The sequence below is a fragment of the Melospiza georgiana genome, chromosome 16 (assembly GCF_028018845.1).
Source record: "Melospiza georgiana isolate bMelGeo1 chromosome 16, bMelGeo1.pri, whole genome shotgun sequence".
NCBI lineage: Eukaryota > Metazoa > Chordata > Aves > Passeriformes > Passerellidae > Melospiza > Melospiza georgiana.
In genome coordinates, this window is record NC_080445.1 from 4,627,321 (window position 1) to 4,650,140 (window position 22,820).

Genomic DNA, 22,820 nt, shown 5'->3' on the forward strand with positions numbered 1-22,820 from the left:
GCGGGACAGGGCGGGCCGAGGCGGCCATGGCGGGCCCGGGCGGAGCTGTCCTTGCCGGGGGCAGGTGCGTGGCGGGGCCGCTGAGGCGATCCCGGCGCCCACGAGGGGAATGGTGGGGTGCCCTAGAGCCGGTGCCTGGAGATTCCCTCGGGAATGGGTTAATGGGGGTCTGGGTTCTGCGCGGGCCGTGCCTCTTGGTTGCTCTGCCAGGCTTGCAGGAACTCGGCCATCCCTCCGTTCCTTTGAGGGGCTCACAGGGGCCACCGGTCCCGCTGAGGCAGCTCAGGAGTGCTGGGATCACTCTGCTGTGTCCTGTCCTTAAAACACCTGAGCAGAAGCGGGAGTGGGATCACTTTCCCCCCTTAGCTCAGGATAGGACATGAGGCCTCATCCAAAGTCTGACCCTGCTGTTGTGATAGGAACTGATAAGTAAAGGTGCCAGAAATCTCAAATTTGGGGGCTTCTTTTTAGAATCACAGAATGGTTTGGGTTGGAAGGGACCTCTGGAGACCATCTAGCCCAATGGAGCTGGTGGCACAGGAACATGTCCAGCTGTATTGAGAATGTCTCGTGATGGACACTGCACATCCTCCCTGGCTGCCTCTAGTGACTGGAATTAATTACTATAAAGACTTTTAAAATACAGAGTGGGTGGTTATGTACTAACTGGTTGACTTGCCTCTTCCTGGCTTTGGCTGCGCAGATGCCTGCACACCACGGTGAAGTTTCTGAGGAAAACTGGAAATGAGCAGAGGTGGTTGGAGCGGCACTTGAAGGATCCCTTTGTCAAGGCATCGAAGCAGCAGCGGTACCGGTGCCGAAGTGCCTTCAAGTTGCTGGAAATTGATGACAAGCTCTGTGTTCTTCGTCCAGGATTTTCTGTTCTTGACTGTGGAGCAGCACCTGGTGCTTGGAGCCAGGTTGCTGTAGAGAGGGTCAATGCCTTAGGTATTGGTAAGTGCAGTTTTTTGGCAGGCAAGATGGGGATGGTACTCCTCTTGAAGTATTTGAGAGGTCTGTGAAATACCACAGAATCTAAATCAAAATACTGTGAAATCAAGGAAATATTATGATGGTAACAGTATGGGGAGGGGACATGGCTACTGGCAAGTGCCAGAGTCACTGATAGAAACATGAAGGGATGAGCCTAGTAAATCTTCATGTAGAGAAATTTACTTGTTTATGAAATAAAACATACCACGTGGTGCTAGTGATCTGATTAGCTGTTGTAGGGAAGATCCTTCATCCAGTTCTGAGATTGATGTCACCTTTAGCAACTACCTTGGCTTATTTGAAATATTGTTTCCCTTCTCAAAAAATGGAAGCAACTGCTTTGCATTGTTTACATGGGCGAAGCAAGTGATATTTACAAAGTGAGGTGTTACCATCTGCACCATTATCCAGGATTTCTGGACTGTCAGCCTTGTAAGAGCAGCAGAAAACCAAGAAAAATCCTCCTTGTTTATCCAAAGTAGCTGAGTTTTTATGTCTTGAACAGATGAGCTTACGGCAAACCCTCCATCCAGATGCACCCAGCAAACTGCCAGGGGACAAGAAGGCAGCTGTGGCAGCGGGTGGGTTGTGTCTGCTGGCACAGAGCTCGTGCATGTGCAGCTTTTTGCAGCCAGTCTGAGTGTTCCCTGTGTCATTCATCCTTACAGATGCTGCTGTCCCCACTGGCTTCGTGCTTGGCGTTGACCTGCTGCGGATTTCTCCCCTGGAAGGAGCAGTTTTCCTGTCGGAGACTGACATGGCAGAGCCCAGCACGCTGAGGGCCATCCAGAGCCTGCTTCCCCTGGGGAAGGCAGATGTCATCCTGAGTGACATGGCCCCCAACGCCACGGGCATTAAAGAGCTGGATCATCAGAAGCAGATCAGGCTGTGTTTAGGCCTCCTGGATATAGCCCAAAGCATTTTAAAGCCAAAAGGAACGATGCTCTGTAAATTCTGGGATGGATCCGAGGCCCGCCTGCTGCAAAACAGACTGAAGGAGCAGTTCCAGGATGTGAGGACTATAAAGCCTCAGGCCAGCAGGAAGGACTCTGCAGAATCTTATTACTTGGCAAGGCTATACAGAGGGAAATGAAAGTCATGAGCTGCAGATTCTGTGACATTGGTTGGAAATCTCAGTTTAGTGGGTGTTTCAAGGAAAATCCCACCATTAAGACGTTGGGGAAGTTTGCTACTCTTCTTAAAGTCCATCAGGCTTTTCAAATACTGTGGACAAAATGGTTAGGAATGGAGAGGAATAATCTGAAAGGCAACCTCTGGGGCTGGAGTAATGGAAATGAAAATAAAATGTTGATTATATGAGTTTTTAATGGGTTCATGATGTCATGAATGAGTCTGACCATAAAGGTGATTGTTAGAACATGAGGGAACAGCAGAGGGGAGTTTGAGCCAATTCAGTGCCTCTTAGAAAATGTTTCTGTGCACATCAGGATCTGCATCCTCCTGCAGAGTGTGTAACACACAGAGAGGCACGGCTGCCTTGGAAATGTTCAGCCCCATGGCTCTGCTGCCTCTCCTGCAGACTCGGGTTATATTTAGGAGTTGCTGCTTCCTGGCACTCATAAATCCAGTCAGTGGCAGTGGGGAAGGGTCATGGCCATGCGGATCATCTCCCCAGTGCTTTTTAGGTGTGGCCAGTGGTGTTTCTCAGGCAACAAGACAAGATGTTCCTAAGATCCCAGCAGGGAGAATGACCGAATCGCCAGAAATCTGTTCGCACAAATAAATTCAGCTGCTGCCTTATCTGAAAGTGACAAATTTCATATTAAATACTGCTTTTATCAGGCTGACTGTGGCACGAGTTATACGAGAAGCTGTTTTAAGACTCCCAGGCCTTTCTCATCATCATCATCAGCAGCTTGTTTGGGGCAGCTGAGTGGGTCGGTGCTCGGAGGGCGCGCTCCGAGCTCAGGACATTACGGTAGCGCGGGCGGTGCTGCGCTCATAGTGCCGCACTTACGGCTGCCGGCCCCGCCGTTCTCGCGAGAGGCGGCCGCGGAGTTCCCGCGAGATCCCGTGGCCGGGGCGAGGAGGGAGATCCAAGCGGGGCGCGCGGCGGTGAGCGCTGAGGGAGGGACGGGGGAAAGGGGAGGGAAGGAGGGCGAGGGGAGGGAAGGAGGGCTCCGACCGCGCCCGTCTCACCCCGCTCTTCCCCTGGCGGAGTCGTGCGGGCGAATCCCTCGGTGCCCGGAGCTGCCCCGTGCCCGCCGCGGCCGCTCTCGGTGCCCCGGGGCAGCCTTGGCCACGGGGGTTCCTGAAGCGGACCGCGTCCCACACCTCAGTGTCACCTTAATTATTTATAGGTTTGAGAAAGGGCTTGCTGCCGGCAGGTGTGTCTGGTATCCAGCGCTCAGTTTGGGTTTTGGCAGATCTGTTGCTCCTGCGCCGCTCTCACGCCGCCTGCTCGTGATGCTGTGGATGCAAACAGTGGCTGCAGTGCGACCCCGGGGTGCAGCCCCAGGGCTCTGTGTGTGCCACAAGCCGTGTGCTTTTGTGGCTGCTTTTCCTGGTCCGGGACTTTTTCAGGTGTTTCTGGGGATTTATGGAGTGTGCAGTCACTGGAGGCACTCACCTAAGGTTTCCTGAAATCTCCTGGGAAACCTTGCAGGCTTTTCTGAGCTCCACCCTTAATTCTTCTAGTTAGTCCCCTTCTGAATTGGAAGGAAGAACTGCATTTCATTATATGAATAATGAGATGCAGTTTCACTTATCCAAGTGATCAGTGGAGTCCAAAGTGCTTCTGGGACACCAGAAACAAGTTGAGTAGCAGGAAGGGTTTGCTGCTACCGTGAAGTTAGTTCTGCTTCCATCAGCTTCAAAAATTGAGGGGAAGAACAATGAGTTTGGTTAGAGAAGAAGAGGTGGTCTTGCATCTTTTTCTCATTTCAGAGAAAATTACAACTTCAGTCTGGGTGGGGTCATGTTTTCTGTGGATCCCAGCAGTGATTTGCAGGTTGATTTTTACCCTGTTAATTGGAAGACCTCGTGTTTAGTGTTCCCTCAGGGCAGTGGTGGATCCCTCTTTAGCAAAGCATCTTGCTCTGAGTGTTTTGCTGATGATTTTCTGTCCATTTCCAGAGCCATGGAGGACTTGGAAAATAATACCACTGTCTTCTCCACGCTGAGATCCCTCAACAACTTCATTTCCCAGCGTATGGAGGGAGTGTCTGGAATGGCTACGCCAGGATCAACTCAGAGCTCCTTACAGATGCAGTACCAGCAGAGGATGCAGGTGAGGAGTCCTCATCTTGGTGATTCCTGCAGTGTCATTTCTGTGTGGTTGTGTGCTCCTTTTGATTCCAGGAGCTGGGAATTTCATTCAGATCTGAAATTGACGTTCTGAAATTGACGTTCAGAAATTGACATAAACAAACAAAGGAAGCATTCTGTCACCATTCTGGAATTTTTCCAGAATATATTTAATTTTTTTTACAGTGTCAGACAGATTTATTTCTGTTTTGTAAAAGTTTAAGAAAGGTCTTTGAATTTATTCCCTGCTGGTTATATCTGTGTACCAGCTCAGGAAATAAAGTTGTGAGTTGTTTTCATATTGCTGAACAAAGGAGCTTTATATCTTAACATTTTCCTAGTAAGACACTTTGTTACCTTTTTTCAGGATTTAAAGGCTTCTTAGCCTGGACACATCCAGGAGACTTGCATTGAGCTGTGGCTTTGATATGCAAACCAGTTGTGCTTTCTTATCCACCTGGGTTATTTGCTTTTTTTTTGTCTTAGCTGCTTCAGGCTCATGAAGCATAAAGTAAATTGACATCTTAGATCCCAGGGACTGTTTATTAGGCTGGAATGAAGTTTCTCTATTCTGTATCTTAATATAATTTCTATTTCAGCCTCTAAGTAAAAAAGAAGTTTGCTTCTTTTGAATGTAAATCTGCTTTGCATTTGGAATGTTGACAAAAATTTAAGCTTTTTCTGCCTGTGCTACATCTCTGGCGGCAGCAGTAGTTGCAGGAAGCTCTCTCTGATTAGAGTCTCCATTGACTGTGTGTTGGATGTACATCACGAGGATGTGAGCAGTTCTGTTAGTATTGTCTGTGCTCTCAGGTAATTTGAATGAATAAATGAAGGGTAATGTTGTAGAGCTCATGCAAAAATGTGTTATTTTGCTCAGCAGTTACTTTTATTGGGAGCATAATTTGTGCTTCTTAGGCTTGGGTAGTTCATAATTAGCTTTTTAGACAGAGAGTAGATTTTGTCAGGCTACATCTAGAGATTGAGAAATTCTGACTTAAGAACTATGAATTAGTTTATTTCCAATTCACCTTGGTTTGCTGTGGGTTTCTGAGCGTGGAGTTGAACTCTGAGTTTCCCCATGTACAGCCGGTGTGAGAGGCACCACAATGTGGTGATAGTTTGTAAAATGACAAATTAATATCAGCTGAGCAGTACAGGGCAGGCATGATGATACTGTTGTGCTGTTAATGGTGTGCAATGTCCCTTTTCACACATGACCTGGCCAGCTGGAGGAGCAGGCTGGGCAGATCCACTCCAAATCCCAGCTGCTGCAGGTGGAGCGGGAGAAGATGCAGATGGAGCTGAGCCACAAACGAGCTCGCATCGAGCTGGAGAAGGCAGCCAACACCAATGCCAGGAACTATGAGGTGAGTGTGGTGTTTGCTCATGGCTTGGGAGCATTGGCCTAAGCCAGAACACATGGAGAGCATTTACATCAGTGGTTTGGTTCAGGGATGTGCACTGGTTTGCAGTGGTCTGTCTCAGAATGTGTATGGTTACTCTCTTTTTGGAGTGAAACTAAACTCAGAGGTGCACTGCAGGTGCAAGCCTGGTGTTCTCAAACTGCTAATGGACACTGTCTTCAGAGCAGGGCTTCAGTCATTCTGTAATGCATTTACTGTGTTTGCATTTACTGCAGGTGTGGGTATCAAGTTGCCAGCACCAATACATCTGCAGAACTGCTCTGCAGGTCCCCTCTCAGTGCCCTGCACTAACTTACTAATGTGCACAAGAGTTTGAACTTGAAGCCTCGTTAGGTTCACAGACTGATGATCTGATCACTGGATTCTCTTAGCTTAGCCCTCAAGTTGTCACGGGTAGCAGTAACAAAAGGGATTTGTTATATGTTTCTCCCAGAAGTATTTAATAATTTTTCTCCTAGAGGGTTTAAAGTTCTGCTGGCACAATTGGCAGCATTTGGTTTGTGTGACTGTAATTAATTGGAATGGCAGCAGTTCCAGGCATGCAGTGTCACGCTAGAGAGCCTGCACTGATAAAACACTGAGCCTCACTCGGGGACTAATAGCTTTTATTGGGTTCTGCTTTTCTGCCCACATATGTTTGCTTAATGACATTACTGGAATAAGCTGTGGATCAGTGCCTTTTGTAGCATAATAAAAGTCTTCTGTGTGGCTGATTATTGAAAAAGAAATCTGTAAAAAATAATAAGTATGTTTTGTTGTGTTTTATGAGGGTGACAGATTTAGTGTGTGGTTGTGAAACAGGGAGTCAGTGACTAAATTCCTCCTTCCTCTGAAGTAAGGTGATGTGGGATTAGGCCAGGAAGAGTTCAAACTGGAATGTAGCTGAGTCAGTCACCGAAACCCTTGAAATACTGGTACAAAAAAAGGGAGCAGCATTAATCCAGCACTGTGGTAATTACCCTGCTCAGATTCTGTGTTTTTCTGAGTCATGTGGATAAAGGTTTTAGGAACCTCACATTGCTTTGCATAATCCTTGCTTACTATGCAAATCTGTGTCTCCAGTTGCTTTGATTAGCAAAGCATTTTATTATGCATTTTTTCAATAAGTATTGATCAATTGTGGTAGGAGTAAATTCAAATGGTATATGAAAGGCTGTCAGACTGCAAGAGTATTTATTGTGTTAGTTAATATTTTCTTTTAAATAGCCTCAATTCCAGAAGTTGCAGAGGGAAGTGTGTCTGATTAACCCAGCTGTTGAGGGCTGAGTTTCTGAAAGTCAGTTTGCTGTGTGTGGGTCAGCTTTAAACTGGAGATTGAATTTTTTCATCTTTAATCTGCTGGAGAGTGTGCAGTGGAGTCTGTGAAGCCGCATCTGTATTCTCACAGTCATGTCTTAGTGAAAGAGATTTGGAAAATGTGGTCTCTTAATTTTCCAGCTCCATTTCCCTGGGTAATTCCTTGGGCAATTCCACTGAGTTACTGCTGATAAATTTTTGTCCTTGCTAGGTTAAAGCTGTAGTCTGAGTAACTTTGCTTCATGATTAAGCAATTACCATTGGTGATCACAGTAATGAGGAATGAGGACAAAAGAAGGAAAAATGGCTTCACCTTTCTGCTGCTTTCTTCTTAAATCTCTCTGTGTGTTTTCCCTTGGCCAGCGAGAGGCTGACCGTAACCAGGAGCTGCTCACACGCATAAAGCAGTACCAGGAAAGGGAAGCAGAGGCTGAAAACAAGCTGAAAGAACAAATGGAGATGAACAAATCTTACAAGAAGAGCATGGAGACAATGAGTAAGAAGCTGCAAGAGAAGGAGAGCAAATTAGCTGAAGCTAATGAGGTAAGAACAGAGTAATTTTTAATCCATCCATAGCTCCAGGTGACTTTGCAGATCTTGTGACTTGAAAATGTCCTTTTTGATTAAAAAAAAAATAACTGGAACATTGTGTTCATCACCTGGAAATGAATAAACCCTGGTGGCGTGTGTCTTTTCTGTGTTTAGAATCAAAACAAACCCAGATACAGTGAGCAGGTCAGAAGGAAAAGAGATTTTTTAGACAAGGTGTTATGGAGAAAAAGAAAAGAAGTGTAATGCAACATCCAGCATCTGGGTTCAGAAGTGTGAAGAAAGGGACAGTGATGGAGGAAATAATGTAAGAAAGTGTTCAGGGAAGTCAAAAGAATGGCAAAGTGGATGAGAGCAACATTAAGTACCAAGTGTGTCTTCCTGAAGGGTCTTAAATGCCTGTGCATTCTACTGCAGAATGGATACTTGGGTAAGAGTTTCAGTATATTTGGATGTCCAGACCATCCTCTCAACCCTCAATGTCCTCAGACAGCTTTATAGTTAAGTTCAGCTATTTAATTTGTAACTTTCCTGTACCAGCTGTTGATCAGCAATCACTAAGTCCTTAAGCCCTGCTCCTGCCTTGGTGTCACTGGAAATGTAGCAATGTGATAAAGCAGGTAAACAGATTTAATGTTCCAGTTATCAGTGATTAAAACCAGGGGGAGACATTAGAGAAACTAAAGCCACCTAAAAGATGTGTCTGTTTTATTCTTATCAGTATCAAGATGAGGACTCTACCTGTCTCTCTGTCTAGAAGACACATTGCATATGTGATGTTTTGAGATATTTCTCTTTTTCTCTGTTACAGGGAGCTGAGTAATGGCTATTGGAAACAAACCTGTGAGCTTTTCATTAGAGTTAATGTATTTAGAAAAAAAATCACCTAACTTTAAAATTTGAGGTTACCTATTTAAGAGATAATGCAAATGACAAATTTGGATGGCAAATTAAAGTGCAAAATTATTTTCTCTTGTATTTGCTTGAGGTAGGTTTGCAGGTCTGAAGTTTTGCAGGAGTGTGGGTTTGTTTCTAAGATTGTGTCATTACTATTTAGTTGGAAATGATTTCTATCATCATCTGGCTTGGAAAGTCACAGCCTTGTGTGTTTATGCTTTTTTTTTTCCCCATTAATTCAGACAATCACTGTATTAAATGGAAAAATATCAGAGCTGCAATTGGATATGATGAACCAAGAGATGCAGATGACAAGCCAAGACTCTCAGAAGCAGGAACTCATGGAGCAGCTGGATATTGAAAAAAAGTAAGCAAGGGATGAATGACTGTAGGGAGAAAAAGGCAAACAGAACCTCAGTCTTGTGCAGCTGTCATCACTCAGAAAACTTTCAACATTGTTTGATTTCTGCTCTTCAAAGGGGTTCTTTGATCTGGGTGTGCAGGTTATAGCTGTTGTTTGAAAGCAACTCTGAGGTGCAATTTTAATTGTACCTTGAGGAAAAAAACCCACAAACTTGAGCTTTAAATCTCAGTGATGTTTTGTGTTCTTGGTGAAGAGTTACCAGAAGGAATGTGGGTGGGAAGGGCTGATCTGAACTTTATGAACTGAACAGAACAGAAATATGAGAAATATGAAACCTTAAATCTTAGTGGAGTGGTAATTGAAAGCTATGAGTGTTTTTTCTTGCTTGCTAACTTCTGCTCTTCAATTTCTAAGTTGTGAATTTTTGTTTATTCTGAGTATATATTTGTTCTTAGAGTTAAGTGGCTTGATTTTTTTGTATTTTTCTCAATATGATTCTTTTTATTAAAATGAATGGATATTTCTGCCTCTAAATAAGAGGGAGCTGATATGACTGTGAGACTGAAAGAGCAAATGTTATATAAGAGTAACATTTACCTTGTTAGTGCTGTTTGACTCTGTTGGTCAGAGACTTCTGAAGGTGGGTTGTTTCTGGTACCTGAATTCTGGCTGCTCAAGTGCCTCTTGTGTCTTCATCTGACAGGAAATGGCAGGAGGCAAGTCAGCAAATCCAGACACTGCAGGCAAGCCAGGCCTTACTGTCAGAATATGAACAGAAAATTAAGGTAAGAAACTTTGTGATCTATATAAAGCTTTAGATTTTAATTCCTTCAGTGGAAGAACAGAACATTGCTTTTTAAAAAACTGGCTGTTGCAGAAGTAAAGTTTAGTTTGTCATGTAAGTACCTGAATTGGTTGCTAGCAAGAGTTGAGCTTGGGTGGGCCAGGCTATCCACAATTAGCTGTAACATGACACTTTGCCTTTATTGTATCAATTGATTGAAAAAAGCATGCTTTCTCTATAGAAAGGTGATTTATATCCTTAAGCAGTGCTCTGTAGGAATGCTTTTTTTTGGTCTTGTGCCACAGCAGAAATTTGCTCTGCACAAGACTGCTTGTAGAGTGATCTGTTTTCAAATGGTGTGTGATGAGCTACAGTTATTTTCTGCTTCCCAGAAAATCCTTCCTCTGCAGTTGTGTTTAGAAAGTGCAATTACTTGTAAAGCTTTCAAAACTACACTATCTTAAACATCAGTGTAGAGATGCTTTTTGTGCTTCCAAATGAGCACATAGGTTGGTGGGAGTGTATCATTTTCATATATCCTGTCTTCCTAGCAGAGGCAGATGTGGAGAGTTACTTTGGTTTGAGCAGTGCTGACAGTGGCACTGCCTTGCTGTAAAACCAACCTGATGGCCAGCAAGAGGAGACTTTCTCCATTGAAATGAAAAGATATGTCTGCAACACAGCCCTAAATAATTTGGGGTTTTAATGGAAAATGCCCCAAAATTTACCATAATGTTGAAATGCACTTTTGTGTTTCTTTCTGTACCTAATTCTTGCAGGCCATTCAAATGCTTCCCTCTGCATTTCGTTGGTGGAGGGATAGAGGACAAGAAAATCACAGATTTGGTTCAGTTGATAGAAGAGGATCATTTTAATGAGTAACTGAGGGTTTTTTTGTTGTGAACTTGGACTAAGCAGGTGTAGAGAGAAGAGACCAGCCCAGGTGTTAAAAGTGCAGCAAGAGTCATCCCTGCTTTGAGCATGGATTGGACCACATGACCTCCTGAGTTCCCTTCCAACTTCATTCCAGTCCTTGATTTGAGCATAAAAGGTACAGTGCAGAAATAGCTCTTACAAATTCCAACTTCCTCATTGCTGTCCTGTTCTCATGCCATGTTTTCCAGGATCTGGAGCAGAAGCTGTCCCAGCAGGAACATGATGCTGTAATTGTCAAGAGCATGAAGGCAGAACTGGCTCGTTTCCCAAAAATGGAGCGTGAATTGCGCCAGCTCAGGGAGGAAAATACCTACTTCAGGTGAAGGAAGGGTTCAGTGTGTTCTTCTGTACATGCTACACCTGCACTGTCTGCACTTTACATCCCTCTTTAGGGTTTCCACATGGGAAAGCTCAGAAGGAAGTATTTTATATAAATACTGCCTATGAATTGAGCAGTGTCATGGTGCTTACTAGATGAGAGGATCTGACAGGATCTGAGCAATGTTCTTGAACACAGGAGCCTCACAGAATGTGCATTCATTGTTCTAACAATCCAAAATCACTACCCAGGACAAAATGCAATGTTTAAATGTATTGTTGAACTCCATACAGACTGGGGGAAGAATTTCCTGTAGAAGAAAGAGGCAGCTGAACATTGCTTTAAGAACTGGTTTGCTTAGTTATTGTTAACACTGTTTTAAAGGCCTGTTGTTCCAGCATAATGTTTAGAAAGTGTCTTGTTTAAATTTCTAAATTCTGATATAGCCATTGGGTATGGTAGGCTTTCTGGATTGTCAAAGTGGCAATCAGTTTGCAAAATTGAATTAAATGTAATGTGAAATAAATTGCCTTAAAGTTTTGGGTGTTTCTTGTTATTGTTGTTTGTCTTTTTAAAAAATTACATGAGTCACCCTGCCAGGTTTTTTTTTTTTTAATTAAGTAATTTTCCTAGGTTTTGGTCTTGTAATTATTTCATTATAATTTTAAATTGCTTGTCTTGGAATTTTTTCTCATGCTTGTTTTTCTACACTGGAACATACCAAGAGATTAAAGGTCATTTGCTTTTGTACAGATTTATTTCACCCTTGTACACCTCTATTGAAAAGTAAAAGTAAGAAGTAAAACCAAGCAGTGCTCCAAAGCCCAGGTCTGTACTGCTTACTGTGTTCCAGCCAGTCTGAAAAGCAGAGTTTGGAGTCTTTTGTTACCCTTGTCTTGACATATAGTAAAGCAGACACAAAGCTTCAGCTTGTTTGGGCATAATTAGTATGGTATTTTGAGTAGAAAAAATAATTTCAATAAAACCGTATTTTTTTGGTAGCAGTGTCTTTGCTGTGAAGGTTATAGAAGTGAGACAGTTGAATGTCATGGTTCCCTTGGGATTCCTGTATATCTGAAAGTTTGTGAAAGGGAATTGAGTTGCATGAATCTCTAGTAATTGTCTCTCTTCATCACAGGGAAATGAAAGAAAACAATGGTTTGCTTAAAGAGGAAGTGGAAAGTCTTCAGAGAAAGCTGGAACGCTTTGAGAAAGTCCAAGCACAGCTCGTGACTCTGGAATTGGAAAATGAGGTGAGGAGCTGGGACATCTGGTGGATGAGCAGAACAGGAGTTTGCTCTATTGCCTGTTCTGACTTTTAGGCTCTTCCTGTATTGTATTACCTCCTTTAATTAATGGACTCAAACCAGGCATTCCCAAACTGGAAAGTCAGCATGAGGGGAGTCATGGCAAGGAATGTGTAAAAGGCAAAAGGGATATTTACTGTTCAGCTGGAGATTTTGTGTACAGAATAATCTCATCATAAGTGTCTATTTTAGCCTTGATGTTTCTCTGTTACTTTTCTTTTGCTGGAAAGGCTTTTTCTGGCATCAAGCTCTGTCCAGACATGGTGGTGTCAAACAGGTGTGTGAAGAGCCTGGGTACCCAGGGCTGCAGAATGATAAACCCAAAATGCTGGATAAGATCAGGAAATCCACAGGAGAAGGAATGACACTGACTTTGCATGGAGGATTATGAGAAAACGCTGGTTTTGAGTTTTGTTACAGCTCTGGTGGTGAGCTGTTAGAACATGTGTCTATGTCTAACTCTACTTTTAATCTTCACTTTAGAAACTTCTGGGAAAATTACAAAGCTGGGAGAAACTGGATCAGAGCACTGGCTTAAATATCAGGTATGTGCTCACAGCTCTGGAGGGAAGTAAGACTTTTAAGCCCTTTCCTCTTAATCTTCTGACTGATCTCTTAAGTGTGTTGGCCATGCTTTCTTTCTGTCCCTTCTTCATGTGGAAGCTCTACTAGTACATTTTATTTTATATGAGAAGAAAATAACATAATTTTTCAAGTAACTTTGGCAACTAAGAAATGTTTTTCACCAAGTCACCTTGAGTCTTTGAGACTGGGGATCAATTTTGAATTCTTGAAACTTTTTATGTATAGCTGCATTTTTATTTGCTTAAGAGATTCCACTTGCTTAATAAGTGAATTTTGAAGAATTTTAGATGTCCAGAGAAGAGAATGTGTGCTTGTTGTAGCAAACTATTGTAAACATATTTCCCTTGAAATCTGGATATCAAAATTAGCTGCTGGATCATGTTGTGACTTTCCCTAAAGCAGCTGAATAAATGTTGTTATTTTAGTTATTTTGTCAAAGCCACTCCCCAGTTGTGCTTTCTAACACCAGCTGGTCTGTGTGCTGGTACTCAACAGCTCCTCCTGACATCTGGAGCAGTGAACCAGATTTTTTAAGGTCCCTGTGTATGTGGTATAAAAAGAAGTGGGAAATAGTGGAATTTTTGATCATTTTCTTCTGCTGCAGAAGGTTTTCTGTGTATATATGAGTCTTTTGTGTGCCATATTTCAACACTGTTTTATTTTCTCTAAATATTTACAGTGTTATTACATGAGAAAAGGAGATGCTTTGTAAATAATTGATAAGAGGATTGATCACTTTCCACACTGGGTCAAAGCTGAAAACATGAGCAGCAGAACCTCATCTTGCCAGTTGTGTCTCCATTCCATTCATTCCACACACCCAGCCACAGAGCTGTGTCTGCACACTGCTGGGATTGTTTGGAAATGCACAGATGGTTTGGACACATCTCTGCTTCATGTAAAAAATACTTGTGTTCCCACTTGGGAAAGCTCCCTTAATTTCCTCAGTGTTTTCTGTTTAATGAGGGTAACAAACCTTTTCCTGAGGCCTGCTGGTAGGTAGCAAGCTTGAGGTTCTCTCCTGCATCTGCTGAGGATCCATACATTTAGATGAAGATGGAATTCTGCTAAGTCTCCTATGGTAATGTATGGACAGAAATTGTAGGAATCCTTTTCACAAAACCTTTTGGAGTAAAAGCTTTTTACTTACCTCAAGCTGTTAAAGGTTTAACGAGGTAATTTCACAGTGGGAGAGAAATGGAACCAAGTGATTCTGCCTGTTGAAGTCTAATAATTCCTTCATTTAAAATCAGAATATTCACTGTGAAGTGCTAGTTTTGTGATTGGGCCATATTGTTTAGTGCTATTAATGGCACCTTCTACAGAAAGGGGAATTGCTCTTGAGAAAGATCTTTTCATGCAATTGGGACTGGATGATTTCCCCCTCCCTCCCTATTGTTCTTTTTCTTTTCTTGCTCAGACTTCTTACAGCATGAATTACATTAATTTTTGTGAAGGTGATGAAGATGGTGAGAGATCATTGTCCTGGTTGGATCCTGGAAAATGCTGTTGGTGAAAGTTTGAGAAGAGTTAATTGCCCATCTCATAGTAGAAAAGAAACAGGAACAAGTTGGCTGATTGTCCCAAGGAGCCAGAGGAATGTTCTGTTTGCTAATAACTAGATAAGAAAGGGAAGAGGGAATAAATTAGGATTTCTCATCTTTTCTTATCAGGTTCTTCATGGGTACAGAGGATGTAAGAGAAGTGCATGCAGCATGTGGCGTTTTAGCAGAGGATGATTTTTCATTTCCTCCAGCACTTCCACAGGGCTTGTTCAGTGTCTGCTCTCAGTGGTTTCTGTTCACTGATTGCCTGCTCCCAGCAGGCTTTTTGTCAGATTGGCTTATGATCAGCCCTTGCAGTGTAATTTTATGTAATAATACTTGGGAAGGAGGTGCAGCTTTCAGGAGTGTGGTGGTAATCCAACTGTTTTTAGTACTGGTCTCTTTTTGGTGACAATGGAAGAGTGTTTATAATGCTTCACCTTGTGGGGGGAAAACAAGTTCATTAACAGTTGACTCTGGCTAATCTTCTGTTTGCTTGTTCTGGATTCCACTTGTAAGCTCCTGGGCTTTCTCTCTCTTCATAAACAGTGGAAACAAAGACAGCTGTAGTCTATAGCAAAATATCCCTGTGCTGTACAGTAGCTAGATAATGAAATAGGACTCATCATATGTGCTATATATGGTTCATGTGTACACATTATAAATCTATGTTCTCTTTCTTGTGTTCAGTTATCTGTCCTTTGGACTTCTTGAGCTTCCTCCTGCCTATCTTGCAGTATAGTTGGCTGTGGTTTTTATGTGGATCTAGGTCTTTTTTGTGTGTTACTGTTATGCTGCCAGGGATTTTCATACATTTGTCATGTGTTGCTTGATATTTCTGCTGTAGAATTGGTTTCAGCTGTAAAGGGATAAAAACCACAAAAGTTAAATTCTTGCTCTGTGAGCAGAAAGTCTTATTTATTTTGGAGTGTGCTGTCCTATAGAAGGATATTTATACACAGCTTTTTTAGGACTGTTATTAGGAAAGGGTTGTGTTGAGAAAACAAGCTTCTTATACTCTGTCTCTCCAGGATGTGCTGATGCAGTTTCTATTTCTTCAAAATCCAGTATTTGAGAAATTGAGTTGTTGACCATCTTCACTGACAAACCACGTTAATCGTGACACACTCGGTTGTTTTTTCAGCAGTGAACTATTAGCTTGTAGATATTTTCCAGGCAGTTCCTCTGCTGCCAATTAACAGTTTATCTATTTTAACAGAAGAATACTTGGGGCAGGTTTTGGGTGACAAAGCTCAGAACTGCCGCGAGATGGCGCCCGCTCTCCTGCAGGGGAAGGCGCGGGCTGGCTGCGGCCGGGGCTCGGCCCGCTGTGAATCCAATCCATCCGCCTCCGAAGGGGCAGCTGCGCTCAGGAAAAGTTCTTCACAGCTTGGTTCTTTTCTCCCCACCCCAAGCCTTAGAATTGCATTTTCAGAGCAGTTATTGTTCTGCCTTTCCCTTCTGCAGCATGGAGAGGATGTCCAAATAAAAAATACGGGTGCTTGTTCTGTGAGCTATTAATCTAAATAAGCCTCTTTTGCTGCTGTTTGTCTGTGTTTGGTTGATATTGTTTTTGTCCTCTAATGAATTTAGCAAGTCATTTGCTATCCATAAATAGATATACCCTGGAGTACTGAGTGATGGAAAAAGATGTGCATCAGGTATTTGTTAAAGCTGAGGCAGTAACTCAGATGCTGAAGGTACTGATAGCCACTGATAGCAGCTGACAAGGTTTAATGCTAAATTTGTCTTTGTGTTATTCCATAAGTGGCAGAAGATTGCAAATTTTGAAAGCTTGGAGTTTGGCTGAAGAGTCATACAAGTGGGTGAAGGCTGCCAGGTGGGCCACAAAGAACAACTTCAGAGGAGTTTTAGTCCAAGCTGTTTTCCTTTTCTGAGGTAATAAAAAGTAAGGTGTGATATAGGGTTTTTTTTGGTTTGCTATTTTGCTTTGTGTTTTTTTAATGGAAGTAATGAGTATAAAGTTTTTACAGATTCATCTGCTGAGTTGAAAGATCTTTGTATACACAGCAGAGTTATTTTATATTGGTGATCAAATATATTGATCATGGCCTATTTAAGTCAGTGTTTCCTTTTTGGAGAGCTGTTTTCTGTTTCCAATGGTACTGTCAGCTCAGGCTTGGTGTTCATGTGTAGGAAAAACCAAAAGATATTGTTCATACAACTTTTTAGAATAATTTCAGTTTTTTTCCACAGTGGGGATCTCAGCTGTCTTTTTCTGAATGGCCATGGAATACAGTGTGTGCCATGGAATACAGCGTGGAAATTAGAGGTGGAGCTGATGTATCACAGAGGAGTGTGCTTGTACTCTTGTGTGGAGCTCAGACACTCTGCTCAGGGGTTTGGGTGTTCTGAGTCACATCCCACTGCAGTTGTGGTGTCAGGCAGGTGCTGGTGGTGTGAGGCTGCCCCAGAGACACTTGGGGTTCCCTGGGTGTGGTTTGGGGAGTGCCCACAGAGCCCTCTGGGGTGAGTGCAGGTGGCTGCAGCAGTGCCATCTCCTGGAGCTGCTGTGGCTCTCTGGGGAGCTCAGTGGCCAGGCCAGCCCTGCCAAGGGAAGTGCAGTTTGGCAGGAATTTGGGCCAGTGCTGAGGAGCCATTTTCCCTTGGTGGAGCTGCCAGCTGCAGACAGCAGACACTGATCTGCTGACCTGTCGCCTCGAGCCAAAGAAGTGAACCTGGGAATGCTGACCTGGTTTTCTTTCTCAAACATCTGTGAGCTGGCTGCCTGACAAATCTTGGGGACTAACTTCCTGCAGTGTCTGAGACCAATTAAGAGAGGAGATAGTGTGAATGTGTATGCATTTCCTCTCTAAGAAAGGGTTTAATTAAGTGGCAAGCATCTCTATTTAGTACAGTGGTTTGCACAGTTGTAATTCATAATTACCCAGGTGCTACACTCAGTACGGGAAATCCTTCTATGCACATTCTGCTTTGGGAGCTGGGGGAAGGGAGGGGAGAGAGGGAAAGGGAATTGGATTTCTTGATTCTGCATTTAGTCGTGGATTAGTGCTCTTTTTTTTCAGTGAATAGAAGAAAAAGGAGAATATTTGAGTTCTCTACTTTCCTTTTTGAATCTTGATTAACTATGCTTAGCTGCTGTGCACTCTCTTCCATGCAAGGCATTGAATATCTTTGCAGTGGTGAATGAAGCTCATAATCTTTTCCTTTCTCACAAGGTAGTAATTTGTCTTTCTCTGAATGTCCATTATGAGTAAGTAGTTACTGGTTAAAAAAAAAATCTGTTGACAGATATACAAAGTAGTGCATGTTGAAATAATTTGAATTACTCATGTTGCTCTGGATACTTAATTAACTGCAGCCAATCAAGACAAGACTGAGGGTTATTGTTGCTGGTTCCAGTAATGCCATAATTCTGGCATGATCATTCCATAGTGGAGCAAATATTTTTATGGGATAGCCTATTGTAGCCCTGTGGTCTTCTGTCACCAAGCTAGAAATCAGTCTAATTGAAAGCATTTGGTGCTGGCTGCCCCCTGTAACTGTACCACTGCCCTGAACTACAGTGCCAATTTCTCTGTTGGAGGGTGAGAAGTTTGGTTTGTCTGGGTTGATCACTGGTGGCCCCCAACTTTAGAGTTGTATCCCTAATTGGAGGAGAAAATTAGGATTAGCATAGTATGAGGATATTGAAGCTTCATGTTCTGTCTTAGTTTTTCATAAATAGTTGTAATTTATGATCTGTGAACAGACTGAAATTTGCATGACTGCTGTTTACAAGATTCCCAGTGTAAAACAAACTGTCTCCTCACAGTGGGAATTCCCAGGGTACCCAGTAGGGAGATAAATGCTGCGTAGGGGGAACAAGTAATTAAAAACCACCACAAACAAGCACCAAAAACCAAAACAACAACCAAAAAGCACTGTGCTTCTTAGAGAAACTTTTATAGTTATGATGTCTAGGCATACCTCATGGATGGGTTATCTGCTGTTTTCCTGTACAGGCACAGTACTGCATTTTACTGTTACTTTTTTGCCTTCTACTCAAAGTGAAGATTTGGGAAATAGCAAAGAATTCACTCTCTGAAGAGGGCCAGTGTATGCAGGCTGCTAATATTCCCCCAAATGCCTCAGAATAGGGCTTTCTCTTGGCTTCTGCACAGGGATTAATGCTGAGTGAATTTGCCTTGCATTGTTCTGCCAGGATGAGTTAGTCCCAGTTTAGAGCAGCTCTGCCATTCCTGTTTCACCTGGGGCTTTTGACTCCAGTGTCTGTCTTAAAATATTCTGTTCCTCCCTGGTACCTTCTGCTTCTGTGAAGTCTGCAGCTGAAAGAGATGTCCTTGCAGAGCAAAAAAAGCAGTCTGGAATGGGAAACAGCAGTCCCATTCCTGATCTGTTCCCTCATCAGCTCTCCTGTGTTGGTGCATAAATAGTTGTGCTGTTCCAAAGCAGGGGCAGGGGATGTGGAAGGGATGATGAGGGTAATCATTGTGTTTATATAGAAATACAGAAATAAAGGCTACGTGCTCAGTATTTGTAGGGCTTGGCATGTGTGAAAGATGAAAGCACTGCCTCAGCAGTGTCTAGCAGCTTCTTGAGGGGGAGGCGCCTGAACACTTCCAAAGGACATCTTTGGCTTTAGAGTGAGGTACAAGTGTAAAGAGAAAACTACTTGTGGTTTTCTCACACTAATTGTGCATGTGCAAGTTGTGGAGGAAGCTGTCACCTGTTGAATGTGACATGCAGCATATGCTGGAGTGTTGCTCTAAGCTCTTTTGTTCTTCTTTATTCTGTTCTCTTGTTTTAAAATGTACATTATTCTTCACTTTCCATGCTGCCTTAGGTTTTAACTTTCCATGACAGAACTCTTATCGTGCCTCTTGGGGAGAAAATGCTCCTTTGTCATCTCAGTTTTGAAGCTCCAGGCTCCAGAGCAGTCAGATGCAGTTTTGGTGGACTTTCAGTCCATGTTTGGGTGTTGGGAGGACTGCATTTCAATGTGGTGCTTGGAAATGGATGTCAAATCTGTACTTTAGCCAGAGTTTAGTTTTCTCCCGTTCCCTTGGGGTTTATCCACTTAGTTTTAATAAAGCAACCACTTTTCATAGATATCTTTAAGTGTTGTAGGCCTGTGTTTTATGGTTCTTCACTTAAATGCTGGGCAAAACTTTCTGCCAGACTTTCCTATCTGATACTAATTTTCTCCAAAGAATGCTGTACTTATCTCTGATGTTCAAAAATATTAGTGTTCTTTCTCCTTTGCCATTAATGCTTTTATTTCCATTTGAATATATCAGAGTAATAACTCTGGAGGCTAAAGGAGAGATAGGAAGAGTATAAAATAAAACAGATGAGCACCTGACATTGAAGCAGAGCAAGGCTGTAATGTATAATCAGATAATCAGAGTGAGAAGTAAGCAAGCTCAGATCAAAAATATATCTGTCCTTGCTTTGCATTTCAAAGCTCTGGGAGCAGTTCAAGAGATTGTCTTCCCAGGATCACAGATCTGACATTCTGGAGACAGAAAAAGCTGTTAAGCAGTAGCTTAGCACACTGTCCATCTTTGCTGAAAGGTGATTTGAGGAACTTCAGTAGTTGGAGTCCAAGAACTGTGTGGAGAGGAATTTAGCAATGTGTGCTGGTATTGTCTGCTCCATAGCAGGTGTTTCATTTGCCATGGGGGGCTCACCAGCCAGACACTCCATTTTGAGCTGCTGCTGCGTTTCTTGCCAATATTGTTGGACACTGTTGGAAAACAGTTGGGTAAAAGTTGCTTTGGCTCCTTGCAGCATGTAGTGACCCGTGTTATGTGTAAATGGCTCCAACTTTGCTGCTCACTCTGCTGTGAAGGAGAAGCTTTCAAAAATACAGACCCTTCTAAAGAGCCACTTTGATTGCATTAGGCAGCCCTGTTTGCCTTAAAGTGAAATTATCATTTAAATAGCAGAGACTAATCAGCAAGGGGATGGTTTGCTCCTGTCAGACAGCTCAAATGCTTGTGCTTGATTTTTATTCAGCCTATCATTTGATCGTTTCCAAAAACCCAATAACCACTATAATCTCCAGCTCAGTTTTAATTTTACCTTTCCATTTCCATTTTAGCATCTTTCAGTATTTCAGCTCTAAATTTTAAGCTGGGGCTGTTGATGTGCCCTTAGATGTGCAGTGCATTATCCCTCACTTACCCCCAAAGTTTTGCTTTTGCAGGGGAACTTTTAAACAAAAATGCACATCTCATAAATGCATATTTGGGGATGATTTTGTTTTAGCATAGCAATGTCTTTTTCAACGCTCTTCACTAAATGAAGAAACCTTTTTTTATACAGAAGCTAAACAAAATGTTTGAGTAAGGATTCAAACTCTTGTGTGCTGCTCCCCTGTACTCCTGGGCATGGCCTTTAGCTGCAGGGCAAGGAATCTCCCTTCTTCATTGGATCAAGGAATACCAAGATGGATTGTGCCAGACTGATGTAACAGCTTTCTTTGTCTAGAGAATTGATTATATTATCAAATAAATCACAATAAATCTTATTTCTTTGAACTTGACTGAAACAGGAACCACTTGGGAAAGTATAAACCATGGAGGAGATGGAAATTAACAGAATTGTAGGATGTATAGGAATTGTTTAAGCAGGGATAGTTTCAGTATTGTTGAAAGGAAAATGCAAGGATAAGTAGAATTCCTCAAAGATTAGCCTTAGGATCTGCTTTATTTAGTATTTCTATTAATGGTTTTGGTGCAAAAATTTGGTGTGTGCTGATAAAACTTGGCTAATGATGCCAAGTTCAGAGGATTCATAAATACACAAAAGCTGGATATGCAGAACTGAATGACCCTGAGGATTAGAGTGCAGAAATGGGACAAAATTCAATGAAACAAAGCACAATGCTCCATAGAATTGGGAGCTGAATGCAAACTTCTTTTGGAAAATGTTGCACATGCAGTAGAAAGGACCAGAAGGGCTGTGTGTTTGTTAAAATCACTGTTCATTCTCACCAGGAGAAAACTTGCCTTGGAGGTGAAAGTGTTTGAGGGGCTTGGGAGATGCTACTCAGAGTTCTGGTCACCCAGTGTGGAGGAAGATGGTGGGGGATGCAGAAAGTGGCTGCTGGAAGGAGCCTGGGAGCCATTCCTGAGTGTGGAATGGAGCAGCCTCTGACAGAGTCTGGTGGGAGATGTAATTGCTGTCAGGAAGTTCATGGATAGAAAGCAGGAGAAGGAAGGGGGATCCATACTGGTGAGAAAAGAAACCAGCTATCCCTAAGACTTGCACTGGCATTTAAATCAAATTGGTGTAACCCTGCCGTGAATGCAGTTACAAGGAGGTGTTGTAACTTTTAGAAAGACTAAAGTTCTGAATGCAGCTTCCAGTGGAATCAAAGGTATCCAAATTTCTTCTCCACAGGGTTATTGAAGAGATGAGTTCATTATAGCAATGGACTGGACAGGACCTAAACTAGGAGGTTTTTTTCAATCCCACTTTGATTTGAATGTGTATGTGCCAGTCTGTAAACAAGGGGATGTATTCAAGAATAGGAAGAGGGGCAGTACATTTTAGTTTGGAATTGCAGGCTTTATTTAATACCAGGGTTCTGAAAACTGGAGGTGGGGAAGGGATAACGGAGTTTAATGAGTAAAAGCAGATCATGTCCATCTTTCTGCCCATGCAGAACAAAACTGTAGACAGGGACACGAAGTGTGAGAGCAGCTGACCCTTGTTCATGTTGAGAAATAAGCAGTTTGCTGGAAAATGCACTGAACTATTAAGAAGAGCTTATCTGTCAGTGCTGATAAGACCAAAATATGATTTGTATCATTGGAGAAGCTTCTCTGAGTGTATTTGGTGCAGGTTATCTTGATGGTGTTTTGAGAATGACTCACTCCTGGTTAGTGCTTAACCTCATCAGTGCCTAGAGCACGGATTCCTGTTTCTGAGGGAGCTGGGAAGGGGCTGCTTGAATCATCTGGCTGTGGTTTGTCATCAGTGCAGTGAGGAGCTCTGTGCTGGATTGGCCAGGAAAGGTCTGATTTTCAGTTTTAATTGTACCTAACAGCCAGCATAGCAACATCAACTTGGGCAGGAGGAAATTGGAAATGTATGAACATTACAGTACTTCAGTTTTTTAGCATTGTTAAAGTGCTCCTGCTCTGACAAGCTTGCTTATGTGCTCTGTGAAGATATTATGTAAGCTTTGTCCTGAAGCTCCAATCTGTCCTCCCTTGGGACTGCTTTCCCACTGAATATTTTTGATGAAAGCTTATCTTTACCTGGGTTATATTCTCTTTCCTCACAAGCTGCTCTATTAAAGGGAATATTCTTGCAAATATACCTTTGTCCATGCATTGCTTGGAGAGAGAAAAATTCATGTGGCTTGGAGTAGCAAAAGCACAGCACAATATTTTCAAACATTTCTTAAAGGGCACAGTGAACTTGAAATGTTAGTGAGTTAAAAGATTAATGTGATAAGTGCCTCAAGGTTCTCTTGAACTAGCTGTGATTATGTAAGTGTTGTTTGTTATTTTAAAATAACTCATAGCATGGAAATTAGCATGGTGGATTGGATT

At 42.5% G+C, this 22,820-nt stretch overlaps 2 protein-coding genes across 2 annotated transcripts in view; both read left to right on the forward strand.

Annotated features, from left to right (window-relative positions):
- The first annotated feature begins 6 nt into the window (after window positions 1–6).
- MRM2 (mitochondrial rRNA methyltransferase 2) lies at window positions 7–2,311 on the forward strand. The gene is made up of 3 exons (XM_058035654.1): window positions 7–64; window positions 704–954; window positions 1,662–2,311. Exons 1-3 carry the CDS (start codon window positions 27–29, stop codon window positions 2,084–2,086), a joined length of 714 nt encoding a protein of 237 aa, XP_057891637.1. The 5' UTR covers window positions 7–26; the 3' UTR covers window positions 2,087–2,311.
- Window positions 2,312–3,031: 720 nt separating this feature from the next.
- MAD1L1 (mitotic arrest deficient 1 like 1) overlaps window positions 3,032–22,820 on the forward strand; it is a 346,877-nt gene continuing 327,088 nt past the window's right edge. Inside the window, exons 1-9 of the mRNA XM_058035443.1 lie at window positions 3,032–3,069; window positions 4,090–4,243; window positions 5,490–5,630; window positions 7,347–7,526; window positions 8,672–8,796; window positions 9,497–9,578; window positions 10,702–10,832; window positions 11,971–12,085; window positions 12,623–12,684. Of these exons, the coding sequence (XP_057891426.1) occupies window positions 4,094–4,243; window positions 5,490–5,630; window positions 7,347–7,526; window positions 8,672–8,796; window positions 9,497–9,578; window positions 10,702–10,832; window positions 11,971–12,085; window positions 12,623–12,684 (986 nt within the window). The 5' untranslated portion in view covers window positions 3,032–3,069; window positions 4,090–4,093. The remainder of the gene's footprint in view (window positions 3,070–4,089; window positions 4,244–5,489; window positions 5,631–7,346; window positions 7,527–8,671; window positions 8,797–9,496; window positions 9,579–10,701; window positions 10,833–11,970; window positions 12,086–12,622; window positions 12,685–22,820) is intronic.